We start from the raw sequence: 13,349 nt of genomic DNA on the forward strand, positions 1-13,349 counted from the left end.
TCGGACCATTTTATGAACCTCAAAATATTACTTTACTTTATTACATTTATATTGCACACCAGGGGACCCGGAGGTTTACGGGCGCAATACACAATAAACATAAAAACATCCACTACAAATCATGAATATGACTATACAAGGGTAAATTATGTAGGCGACAGGATAAGATGGCTTGGTCAAAACCTAGACAAACTATAATAAAAGTAAGAGACCTTCTACATTAAATTTACAATGAACTTAAGCTCAGATGGCATATTATTCAGATTGTTACGGTTACTGCTACCACAGCCCACCAAAATACAGTCCCTCTTCTCATATGAGCACCATTGGTTAATTTTGATTCTTCGAAGGACCTTAAAGTCAGTATTTCTCATCACCCCTGGACATGTCCTTTGTCTAAGCCAGGCCATTACCTTGTTCCTCAGAGATTCTTCCGATCCAAACCCTACTGGCGTTGAAACATCAGAAATAATAAATAATAAAGTTTCTCTGGTCAAGAACAAAATCTCTTATGGACTCCTCCCGTGTAGAGGGCATCTGAGTTTTGGCATCTTGAAAGCTAGTACTAGGGATCCCTTTGGTCTTCTACTTGCCACAATGAACAGCTGATTTTGGCACAAGGCCTCAGCCACACTGTGATGCCCATCAACATTTGCCAGATTTCCTTTGCTAACCACATCTGACCTCTCGGTCTGACAGATTTTATGCACTGCACCGTTCCGTTTCTTCATTCCTCCTCTGGTCCTTCCATTCCCTCGGGTTCCCCCTTGTCCATCAGCCCCACGGCCACCTACGCTCTCTCCTCCCATCTACCTTGCATATTGTCCCCCCCACCCACCCTTTTCATGAGGACTTCAAATCTGTCGAAGAACAGAGCTCATTTAGCATTTGGCTCCAGTCCACCATTATTCCCTCCTCCTGCTCGTGGTCGCTGTTTGCCTGCAATATCTCCAATTCCGCCATCCCTCACCAGTGAACATCTGCCCTCCACTGCTCCACAGATGGCCCCTGGGGCCTCTTCCAGGCAATAGCTATTTTCTGTTTGGCAAGTTTCAATAGGAACCGGGCCAGCTGATTCCGTGATTTGTCACTGCTCTCCCCCTCCCCTGACAGCATGCACCGCAAACACACACTTGGGTCACATTCCAGATTTGAGTTCACTAATTCATTGATGATTGAGACAACCACTCCCAAGTCGCGTGCAACAACCACACATACCCCCAGATCATATGCCAATGCCCCACCCATCCCGTCCCACAGCACGTGCCATCCTGACAGAGCTCACTACTCATAGCATGAAGCTTAGCCGGAGTTGCATACACTCTGTGCAGCATATTGAACAGCATAAGTTGAAACCTAGCATTTCTCGAGACCTTAAGAACCTGTTCAAACATTTTTGTCCACGTCTTTTCAGATATCTGGGAACCCCCATCCTTTTCCCATTTACTTTTCAACACCAGTTCTTTCAGTGGGACCTCAGTCCTTGCTGCCTGGTAGATGCAGGAGATGTTGGCCCTTCCCCTGGCCTGATCTAGAAGGACCTGCATCAGTGGGCTTACACCTAGTTCCTCTATCTCTTTCCATAATGCCACCAGTCTTCTGACTACCGCCCCATAAATTAAGAAATGTCTCTTTGAGAGCCCATACTGCACGCTCCATTCCGCGAACGTCATCAGTTTCCCTCCCTCTAATAGATTTCCCACTACCCGGGACCCTTTGTTCTCTAACCGTCCAATCCATACTCGCCCCATTATTTGCTGCAGCTTTAGGTCAGCGCTTCATGGCAGATCTGCATTATACAACCCTGCAACATGCATCCTCCTGAGGTGTTTCCTCCACACCTCGTGTACCGTCTGAAACACATTTGTCGTCTCTTTTACCACTATCGCGTGGAAGGGTCCCCGCCATTCCTTTCAATAACTCCCCCTGGGATTCCCCCACTCCAACACTGCCTGTAGTTGAGGCGCCATGAAATAAATCTCATAGTCTGCTAAGCTAAAACCGCTGACCAGACGCGGGCATCGCAAGGTCGCCAGTGGGCCTCATTCTGTTTATGGTTCTGAGCTACATGCTTAGTGTGACCCTCATTGTTTATTTCCCCGCCATCTGAAGAGAAGGAATGTAATTTCTTCTCTTGAAAGGCCTTTCTTCTATAGGCGCTAACAGCTAAGACTTCAGCTAGCCTGTTGGAAGTAGGGAAATCATCACTCTTGAGTCCTGCCATAGCTTACCGGTGTTGAACCCCTAGTTTTTCACACGCCCTAATAACCAGCCATTACATTAATACATTAATTAACACTAGCCATTAACACATGGTGATATATGCTGGGAGAGGAGAGTGTCACAATATACCTTTCAAGGATTACCGGGAGTCTTTCTACATTGGTCCACCCAGAATCACAATACCATGATTCAAAAATAATACAAGAGGATAGAGATGGAAGCGAGGGTCAAAGGCACGAGTTCTTCCTCATGAACGCCCTTAACACACTGACAATACTACTCTAACCTCACATAGAGCTTTCCAGCAGCAGCGTCAAAGTGTGTGTCACGGTACGCTTACCAGTCACCACCTCACCCCTGGGGGCATGCCAGCGCCAACTCTACGGGTTTTCAGGTTTTACGCCACTCTGTACCAAGGCTAGGCACTTGCCGGGTTGCACACCGCACAACTTCTTGGCGTTCCGCAGCTCAGACACTTGGAGAAAGTTGAAGTAAAGGACCTAGGAATGTTCCCGCTGTCCAGCCGCACTCAAAGAGGGCCGCTTCCAACAGCACAGCTTCTCAGTTCCGAGAGGTATTAAACAACATAAGCTTCAAAAGCTTGTTTGGCTGGACCATATATGTCAGCCCTCTGGTATGAGATCTTTTCATATATTGCTCACAGTATGAACACTTGACTCGTTCTGAGACCCCTTTTAAAGTAATTTGAACACCGAGTTCAGATCCCAATTTTAGAGATCCCTTTAGTACTAGGATGTAAGTACGTTTTCTGCAAAACAGACCTAAATCATTTATGTAGGTCACAGCTCCCAAGTGGTATTCCACACAGTTGTAGAGACGCGTTATCTAAAGCACAGTCCCCTTATGACTATTCAAAGCAGTCAGCACTCTGCTATGCCTAGTGGTGTAAAGGATGGTATTCAGAATGCTTGTTATATGTTCCATGTAAGAATTCCCTCCATACTATGAAGGGATATTTCAAGTCGGAAAGACTGCTTCCTTTCCACTTTAGAGTTCTAGTCACCCCATTATCCAGTGGTGCCCGTTTTATGTGTGTGCAGTGTGCCTGGGCTCTTCCAGATGATTTATGATCAGTAACAGACCACTGTGTCTATCAGGAAAGGTATGTTTCTGGACTATTTGAGGCAGGAAGTCACAGTTCTGGGCCAAGAAAATGATTATGGTGCGTTGCCGCTGAATACAAGGAAAGGGCCTGTGTGTGGTTCTCCGAAGTGGCAACTTGAGTCTGTGATTGTGCAGTGACCCACCACTGCAAACAGTACATTTACTCTTATGTCCATCAACTCTCTCAAGGCTTCAGATACTGCCACTCCACAGTCAACTTCCAGCCAGACCTTTGAGTGGCCTGCAACATACTGTGGCTCTCCCCACACTGCACTCTGTCTGATGCACCAACCCTGCAATCCCAGGACCCTATGACTCCTCCACTGCCATGGGTTCCACAACCGTCTCTGAGCCTCATTTTCAATCATTATGTTCTGTTCAAGAAAGACAGCAAACGGAATCAATAAAATACAGCCACATTAGAAGTAAAAGCATTAACAATTCAAGATCTGACATAAACTCAAATGTCTTACAGCCTTCTGTCAGGAGATATACATGGCACACAGGTAGGTTTGGGGTGGCTATGCTGATATAAGGGGAATAGACAAGTGCATACAACATACAGCAGCAGGGTCAACAAGAGCTCAGAACAGGAAAGCAGGAACTGGGAACTAGAATCTAACACCGAAATGGTACAAGGTAACGGAGGCAAGAAACTGGTACAAGGTGTAATAGAGGCCAGTGCTGGCACAAGGTAATAGACAAGCAATTTGTGCAAGGTAACCAAGCAGGGTATTAGTACAAAACAACTGAATCTAGGTAGCAAAAGCAGGCTGGTAAACTGGACTGGAAACACACAAACTATACAACGCAAGACTCGGGAGAACAGGACTTGAATTAACAGGAAAAGGTACAAACAGAAGCACAATAAACGGAGACTGACTAATGGGCTAAAGCTTGAGTCTACATAGACCTCAAAGCAAGGGAAGGGCACAGCAGGGAGCAGAGAAGGAGACTGAATGAAACAGCACAAGTATCTGAGGCTGAAAGCTGTAGGGACACAGTACAGTAGCTGGGGCTGGCCGCTGCAGGAAATCGGGGCTAGAAATGGGGGTTGATAGCTGCAGAGCCAAAGCACAAAGGGGAGAAGAAAAGACACTGGCAGCAGGCTGAGGGTGGAGGACTGAGCATGCAAGACAAGGCTTTAAGAATTGGAGAAAGGCAGCAGAGGAGCAGAGAAGAGTCGCATGCAAAGCACAAGGCAGAATAGTCGGCAAGGCAGAGAAATTCCAAATGGGTTGCAGCCGCACAAGGTTCTGAAATTAATGCAAGAACAGGGACCTTGGGGCTATGGCAGCTTATAAGCAGTCCTAGCAGGGAGGAAAACCTGGGTGGTGCTTCATGATTGGTGGAACACAAGCAGTCACAGGTGTGGTTAATGGAAATTCCTTCCATGGACTTCGGGAGAGGGTCCAGTGCTGACAAACTGCAGGTGTTTTTGTTTAGAAAGAAAAGCACAATGATTGCTGTGGTGTTTTGAATGTTGCAGCCCATTGAAATTAGTCTGTCTGCTTCCAGTCACAGTGTAACCAGTGCACAGACAACTCAGATTCTAAGAGGATCCGGATTGGGTTGCTGGTTTTTTCCAGATATCTTGCAGGTGTATTATGGGAGTGAAGTCCATGTTTTTCGGAAATACAGATTTCGGAAATGAAATATTAAATAACAATTATGGGGCTTCTCTGGTGATGGATGACAGCGCCCCCTGGCTCTGCAGACACCGCCACCCAGAGGCAAATATGCAGAGACGTGACACCTGAGATTAAGGCCACATGTACCCTGTGGCCCATTTGTCCCCTATGGGAAACCTAGGTATAAAGATGCAGAAATAAGACTTTTGAATTAAAATACTTTATTTTATGCAAGGTGTGTGTTTATTGGTATGTGTATGTATTTACTTTGATGGCCTAATCCATCCAGCCCATAATGGGGCTGGATGGAATATTAAAAGAAGAAAAAGAACCTAAAGGAGAGAGCTCCCATGCCCAAGAATGGACTGTGCATGGTGGCATGCTAAAAGAGAATAAACAAATGTGGTGACCGGTTGCCGGTAACAGAATAAAGGTAGAAACCAGAGAGAGAGAGAGAGAAAAGTAACAAAAGGGGAAGAAAGGAAAAAGCAACCCCCCAAGGGAACCAGTGTCTTGAGCGGGCCCCCAGCAGGCTTTTCCCAGCCGGGCCATGCGTTGCAACTCTGGGTCCGTGCTGTGTTCCCGCAGCAGCCCAGGCACCCACGGGCCGTGGTGAGTGGCAACAGGGACCCCACCTAGATTCAAGATGGCGAGTAGGGTGAGCAGAGACGGGGCGTATATTAAGTGTTTTATTTCACTGTTTGTTATTGTTTGTATATTTGTGTATATATGTAGGTTAAATGTTAATTAAGGGTGATTGAGGTGTGGGGGAGGTATTTAGGGTAAATGTTATCTGGGAATAAGAGGATCGCATATATAAGGGATTAGAAGTGCAAGGCCCCTGGTCGGAGGTAGCAACTAAAAGTGAAGCCTGCCTGAGGCCACCTAGGAGGTGGGACCCCACACAGAGGCCATTCTCTGGCCTTACCCATCAGTGAGTGGGCTCCTCCCTGTGACCCCCCTCCAAGGAAAGATGGGCTGACGGAGCAGATCCCTTTTCAGAAAGAACTTCCATCAATGACAATTTAGGACGGAATCATTAAGATAAAAGGTTTAAGTGTCTTATATAAAAATGGGTCCCTGTTAGGATCCCTCTAAAATCCACCATGGTGTCTGTGTCTCATTGAAGTGAGGTAATTACTTTGGGCGCAGCCCATCTCATGGTAACAATTGTATTTTGCAAGTGCAGGGCCCCTCCCTACTCATCTGGCCTGATTGCTGGTGGTTCCCTGAGCAGGGAAGAAGCGCCCGCTAGCCCACTTGGGTCTTGAAAACACAGGTTACACACACACAGGAAACCACACCTGGAAGAGGAGATATAGGGACAGTTGCACCCCAAACTATACAAGAATGGTTCCTAGTCATTACATCGAATGACAAACCTTTGAATGCCATACCAAAAAAAGCATCAGGAAAAAAAGCATCGAATGAAGCTTGTTTTTTTAATTTAATTGGGGGATTCCCCCAAACCTCTTTTTTAACTTTTAAAACCCATTAAAATTAAACTAAACCCTTTACCATTTAAACATAAATACATTCAATGCTTTTTTTTGATGCATTTTTTTCTATGGTATGGCATTCGACGGTTTGGAATTCAATGCTATGACCAGATACCGACGAGAACATAAGCATGGGGAAAAAGAGGGGAAAACAGTACAATCGAGCCCACCACTGTAGACCACATCCTCACCAGACTAACAGACCTAATCTTTGCAGCTAAAGTGTACATTTGGTTAAACAATCCCTAAATCCCTCTGCCCCTTCTGGTCATCCTTAAAATTGAACTCTTTCCATTTGTGAAGGGGGGAGCAGAACCACAATCCACATTTCAACCATTGGTTGTGCCGCACCCTTACAAAAAGGCAAGTCTTCTATTTTGAAAACCTGTACGTCACTGATATTCCATAGCCTACCAGCTTTGCCCAGCCCATTGAGACCCTCATGTACTTACAACTTACAAGAGGACCAGCACTGAGTGCAAAACGAAGCCACTATTCAGCACCAAGCTAATCCTGCGCATCACAGGATCCCAGAACTCTGACCTTTGGGCAGCTCCAGAACATATGACAAAGGGTACTCTCTCTGCCAATCCCTCCCCACACACCAATGCGGGTCATTATCCAATAGACTAGCTGAAACATCCTAGCAGGACCCCAGTAGCACCTCAAGACAATGCGCTGTGGTGTTTCTAAAACGCAGGACGAACCCAGATGACTCCCCAGAAGTACATAATATACCGAAGTCTTCACTGCATCAATCAACTGTCTTCCATTCTCCATTGGAGAGCTGAGGGTTTTCCACGTTCATGGACACCTGTAACATCTGTGTTCATGGATATCTGTATCTGTCTACCCTCCCTATCTGCCAGTTTTCGTTTAAACTTGAGGTATTCAAAGCCAGCCACCCTGTTTTTTTTGTCCATACCTCATAGAGCGAGAGTGCTCCCACCTTAATTCAGGGTGGCCAGAATAGTTTTATATTCCTGACTGTCCATGCTGAGATTTCCAATATGGATGCTGCCTCATGCAAGAAGATGTTCTTTTCCATAGACTTAAGAGCATACTGCCATGTTTTAACTGAGCATGACGCCACTGGCAAGGAAGCTTGCTTATTTTGTGAGCCTATGCAGAACATCTTTGAAAGTTTGGGGGCACACATTTCCTTCTAATGGAGTGTGTGCTCCCACGGATTCTTCAACTTAGGTAAAGTCCTGCTTTGCAGAACTCTCAAAACTTTTTCTCCCAGGAAGGCGTGCAGTGCGGCTCTGCGTCGAGGATCCATTAGTCGCTGGCTTCAGGTGGTTGAGGAAATTCCAAGCCACCATTATCTTGATCACTCCAGATTAGGTAAGGAGAACGGATATGCCGAGATGTGGGTCCTGTCCCTGCTGGGCCTAGAGACCCTAGTTACTCCTCACTTAGGAGGCCCAACAAGGCCGAAACATGTCTGGGGATGTTAGTGGTCTCGTGCAGAAGGCTGTGACCAAGCAGTTGTGGCTGAACTACCCCTTTTGGGGTTAAACGAAGCTTGGTTTGCATAAGGCCTTTCCCCTTTTGTGTAATGGCTTTGCAGGCGAAGAACGATGGTCTGGAGGGTTGCCCAGAGCAATGCCAGAGGTTAAGATTCATTCAAAACCTTGCAGCCATCACCTCTTTTATTTTGCTTTGATCAGGTGGGGGAAGTGTGGCAGGAAGTTCTCGAGGAGATCTTCGCTCAGATGGGGTACTCTGACAGTAGATTTGTTTGCCACAAGGTCCAACGTGAAGTGCAGACAGTTTTGCTTGAGGAAATTCCAAGCAAAGGGTACACTGGGGGATGCATTCCTAGTGGAGTGGACTTTCAACCTCTCCTGTGCGTTCCCTCCGATACCTGTCATCCTGTGGGTTATCAGGCGGTTGAGGAGATTCCGAGCTACTATGATCTTGATCAGCCCAGATCGGGCAAGGAGAACATAGTACTTGGAACTCCTGCACTTGACCATCTGCCCACCTCTGTGGATGCCTCGACGACTGGACCTCCTATCCCAATTGGAAGGCTGGGTACTTCACCCGAACCTAGAATGCGTGGCTCTTGAGAGGATGAGATATGAGTGGGACCTCTCGGAAGAGGTACTTGATGTGCTACCGGATGCACGCAGACCATCTATGAGATCTCTGTATGCCTGCAAATGGAAAAGATTTGATGTTTGGTGCAGGGAACGCATGATGCACCCAATCTCTTGTCCCACCACTACAGTGAGGGAATTCCTTATGTCTTTGGCCTCTTCAGGCCTTCCGATAGGTACAGTCAAAGGCTACCTGGCAGCTTCGTTTTTAAGAGGTCTGCCAGTCAAGGATCCTTCTTCATGATCCCGGTTATGACCTAATTCCTGCAGAGTCTTGTAAATAAATTTCTGCATTCCCCTTTTATGATTACAAACTGGGACCTGAACCTAGTCTTGACATCTTTGTGGCAGCTCAGTTTGAGCCTATGCATTCCTGTCCTATCAGGCTACTTACCCTTAAAACTGCTTTCTTGGTGGTGGTCATGTCAGCAAGATGTGCCTTATCCCGCAAGCCACCTTTCCTGCGATTCTTCAAGGAGAGAGAGCTTTGCATAAGGTGCGTCGTAAATTCCTACTTAAAGTGGTCTTCATTCCATATGTCAAAGAGCATTGATTTGCCAGTATGCTATCATCCTCCACATCCTTCTAAAGATGAGGAGAGGCTGCACAGACGGGGGGGTGAAAGACCTCTCAGAATTGATGTGGCCAGGACAGCAGTGGCTTTCTCTTTAGTCCAGGAAGGGGCTGGATGTGTGAAAACAGACAATCTCTTGGTTGATAACTCTCTGCATTGCAGTGTTATCAGAGAGCAGGTAAAGATCTGCCACCAGGGATCAGTGCACATTCCACCAGGGGTATCGGAGCATCTTCTGCAGTTCGGAGAGGTGTGTCAGTAAAGGAAATATGTTGAGCAGTGACGTGGTGATCGCTCCACATGTTCACTATGCACTACTGCCTGGATGTAGAATGTGGCTCAGGGGCTCGATTAGGCAGGGCGGTTTTGCAGAGCTTCCTTGTCTGAGGACTTTCATCTCGCCTCCGCGCTCTGTACTGTTTTCAGAGTCTATCTGATGAGAAATCTGCCAGAGAATGCAATCCATTGAAGGAAAAATGACAAGAATCCATAGAATGAACATTACTGGTAAGTAATTTCTCCTTCTAGGGTCTCTGGATGTGGATGATGCCTATTTCAACATACATGTTCACCACTGTCACTGCGAGTTGCTGCAATTCATGGTGACAGGCTGCCACTTTCAATTCAAGGTTCTATCTTTTGGCCCCAAGTCCAACTCTATAGTGTTTAGAAAGTGTCTTGCCCCTGCTGTGGCACATCTCAGGAAGTCAGGGATCCACATTTACTCTTATTTGGATGACTGGCTGATACGAGCAGCGTTCCTCAAACAGTGTCTACAGCATATAAGGGCCACAGAAGTCTGTTTAAAATCATTAGGTTTTTCACTCAACCACAAGAATTCCTCAATGAATTGCATCACAAGGGGCACACACCATAACTTCAACTGCGACCCCGCCCGCCAACACTGTCGTCATGATACTGTCTAAAGTGCAAGCGTGTTGACTCAAATGGGTTTCACCAGTACAAGTGATCTTGTCCCTTTCAAGCATTAGAAATTGCAGGCTCCACCTGCAAGAATTCCTAGATGTCTTTTTGGAATCCGGTTTCCAGACATTGAGACGACAAGCTATTTATAATCCGACTCTTTTACAAGACTGTACTTTGGTGGAAGGACATTGTCAACCTTAAAAGCGGGGCTTTATTTATAGTCCCCTGTCATCAAGTGACTGTAACGACAGACACCTCCATGGAGGGCTGGAGCCCTCACACTGCCAATCTTCATGCAAGAGGCATCCGATTAACGGAGGTTGGGGAGGATTCTATTTGTAATAATATTTCAGCATTTGTGCGGTATTCTGGGCCCTCAGGTCTTTCCTGCCCCACCTATACAGGAAACTTGTACATGTGTTAATGAACAACACAACCACAATCTTCAACATCAAAAAGCAAGGTAACACCATGTCTCAGGTCCTATACTCCAAGGCCCAGACCCTGTGGAAATAGGGTCTAGCCCAGGGATTGTGCTGTTCGTCCCCTTTTTTTCATCTTCCGGTCATACATACCTCTGTGGCAGATTCCTTCAGCAGGGAACTCCATTCCTGCCACAAATAGGAGTGTCTGCAAAGACAAGTGGAAGTCATCTTCCATACATGGGGATGGTCGGACATTGACCTGCTCGCCACAACGGACAACTCCAAGTTTGACTCATTTGCCAGCAAGTTCCCTCGGCAAGCCGGCATTGGATACCTTTTCCTTTTTCGTGGAACTGGAGGTTCCTGTATGGCTTTCCGCCATTTCCATTCATCCCTAAAGTCCCCTGGACAGCCAAACAGCAGTCGGGAAGACTGGTCCTTGTGGCACTATTGTAGCCAAGGCAGTTCTGGTTCTCGGGGATTCCAGTTCTATCCTTGACCCCACCCATGAGGCTCCTGCCAGTGCACAGCCTGCTTTCCTGAAACAAATGCGTGCTGCTCCACCACAAATCGTCCTCGCTCACCCTAGCTCCTCCGTTCCTAGAATTCAACTACATTGACATGCCCCAGAACTGCAGGGATGTCCTCGCGAAGTCTCCGGCTCCTTTCACCATCTTCTGGTATAACCACAAATGGAAGAGGTTCACCGTCTGGGGTTTAGGTTACGGGATAGATGCCTTTCATTTTCTGCTGCAGCTAATCCTTCTGTGCTTTCTCTTCTTGGCTACCAGTGGTCTTGCTCATTCTTCCATCCAGGTTCTTTTGGCTGCCGTTTCCTGCTTAATGTGCTCATCTGTGGCACCTTTGCTTTGGTCACACAGACTGGTGAAGGACTTATATTGTGTGCTGGAAGGCAGTGTTTTCAAGTGGCTATCACCTCGACCAGAAGAGTGGGCATAGTGGGAATAGTCAAACTGCATGTTAATCTATGAAAGATACCAATGATGGAGGATAGGAGTTACAAGTACGTAACTTATTCTATCCCGAGGATAAAACATTTGACAAGCGTCCTTAAGCTACACTGTTTTTGATTCGTATTTAGTGCTCAACCGGTAAGTCTACATAATTTTGGCTCGAGGGAAGTATTAGTCCCATCATAGGTTTTGGCTCACCCACCTAGTAGGGATACATTTTTTTGTCAAAGAGTTGGCACATCAGCTCCATCATAAATGTTGCTTCTTGGGTGGGGCGTTTGCTCCTCACATAGGTAGCTAAATATATTCTTGTAGCTATGTAGGATGTAACATGCAAAGGGCAGCACACATTGAAAGGAACCTTGTCTGTTGGAGGCAGGATGGACTGTGAATCAGATTTGGCCATGGCAATACATAGATGCTCCACTCATTCCTGTGTTGTTGATGCTTAAGCCTCAAAAGTTGACTCCTGTCTCCACCTGGGATTTGCGAGGTCAGCACTGCAGAATTATTTCTCTTCATTAAACCCAACCCTGTTTGATACACTGATGCTTTTTTCGTGTCTTCTCTCTCAGCCCATGTTAAGTCTTGTATTGCATCAGGTACAAATCTGTCAATGAGTCCCTCCCTTTCCTCTACATATCAACTGCTTCTAAACACTTGTTTTTTATAGGCAGTCATGCCAAGCTAAAAATAAATTCTGCTTTCAAATCATTCCTTTTTGCAAAATGTAAAAGAATGGAGCACAAAATAAACGATACAAATATATTTTATTACATACTGCTCGGTGCATTGATTTTGTTTTTTCAAGAGTGTGCTTTTGTTCCCGTCTGCCAATGGGTCACTCCCTTTTATACTTTATAGCAACAGCTTTTAATAGCTTGTTTTTAAAGACACCTATGCCAATCTTTTTCCCTGTATTCAAATAATTCCATTTTGTATAATGTAAAAAATAAAATGGAGAACAAAATAAAGGATGAACATATTCAGAAAATTACTACTTCCCTTTTTAGAAAATGCATTGTTTTAATTATCAGAATATGACCAAGAACAATTGGTAATCTCAAAGTAATCATTACTGGCAGGAAGTAAACCATTGACGATTAGCAAGCAAGTCAGTTAGCATGAGTAGTGTGTGATGGTTACATATAATGAGACAGGAGGTCAGGTGAGGGCAACTTCTTGTTTAAAAATGTTTAACAAAAATTAACTGGGTTTCTGTCCTCAGGAGGATGCGGAAGAGCTAGAAGGAAAGCCTAGCGATGCAGAAAGTTCGGAAACCTCAGATGAAGAAAAAGGCTGGGTTGAAGAGGTCAGGAAACAACGGAAACTTATACGAGAAGAGCACAAAGTAAAGAGACAAGAAAGAATGAAAGAGGATCAACAAACAACACTGAAACCAAAATTCTTTGAGATCAAAGCTGGAGAGGAATTCAGAAGTTTCCAGGACGCAGCCAAAAAGCAAAATTTGATGAAGTAAGTGGCAGATTAAATTATGTACATTCATTTCTTTAGCTTTCATATCTCATGATTTCAAGCATGCATTAACAAAGCCAATGGTTTAGGTTTTTGTTTGGTGTCAAGATTTTCTTTATTAGGGGCACAATGGTAAGGGGCACAGAAGAAAGCAGCAGGGCACGCTGTTCTATTTGCACAACGGGTACAGCCTGGGCAGCGACATTGGGAGCTTTATTCCACTCCCACACAGAAAGGGTTTGAAATATGCAAGATTCCCTCATATGCAGAACAACTACTGCACATTAATAGTTCACACTTCCATCACATCAACAAGTACAATTCTAGCTGTTGCATAGCAATTCTCCCTCACTCACTGAATAAATATAACACATGAAACAGCAGTGCAAT

General features: G+C 45.6%; 1 protein-coding gene across 1 annotated transcript in view; it reads left to right on the forward strand.

The window, feature by feature from the left end:
- NOL10 (nucleolar protein 10) overlaps positions 1-13,349 on the forward strand; it is an 856,295-nt gene that overhangs the window by 699,990 nt on the left and 142,956 nt on the right. Inside the window, exon 19 of the mRNA XM_069605973.1 lies at positions 12,712-12,959. Coding sequence (XP_069462074.1) covers positions 12,712-12,959 — 248 coding nt within the window. The remainder of the gene's footprint in view (positions 1-12,711; positions 12,960-13,349) is intronic.

The sequence above is a fragment of the Ambystoma mexicanum genome, chromosome 4p (assembly GCF_040938575.1).
Source record: "Ambystoma mexicanum isolate Mex_15411 chromosome 4p, UKY_AmexF1_1, whole genome shotgun sequence".
Lineage (NCBI taxonomy): Eukaryota > Metazoa > Chordata > Amphibia > Caudata > Ambystomatidae > Ambystoma > Ambystoma mexicanum.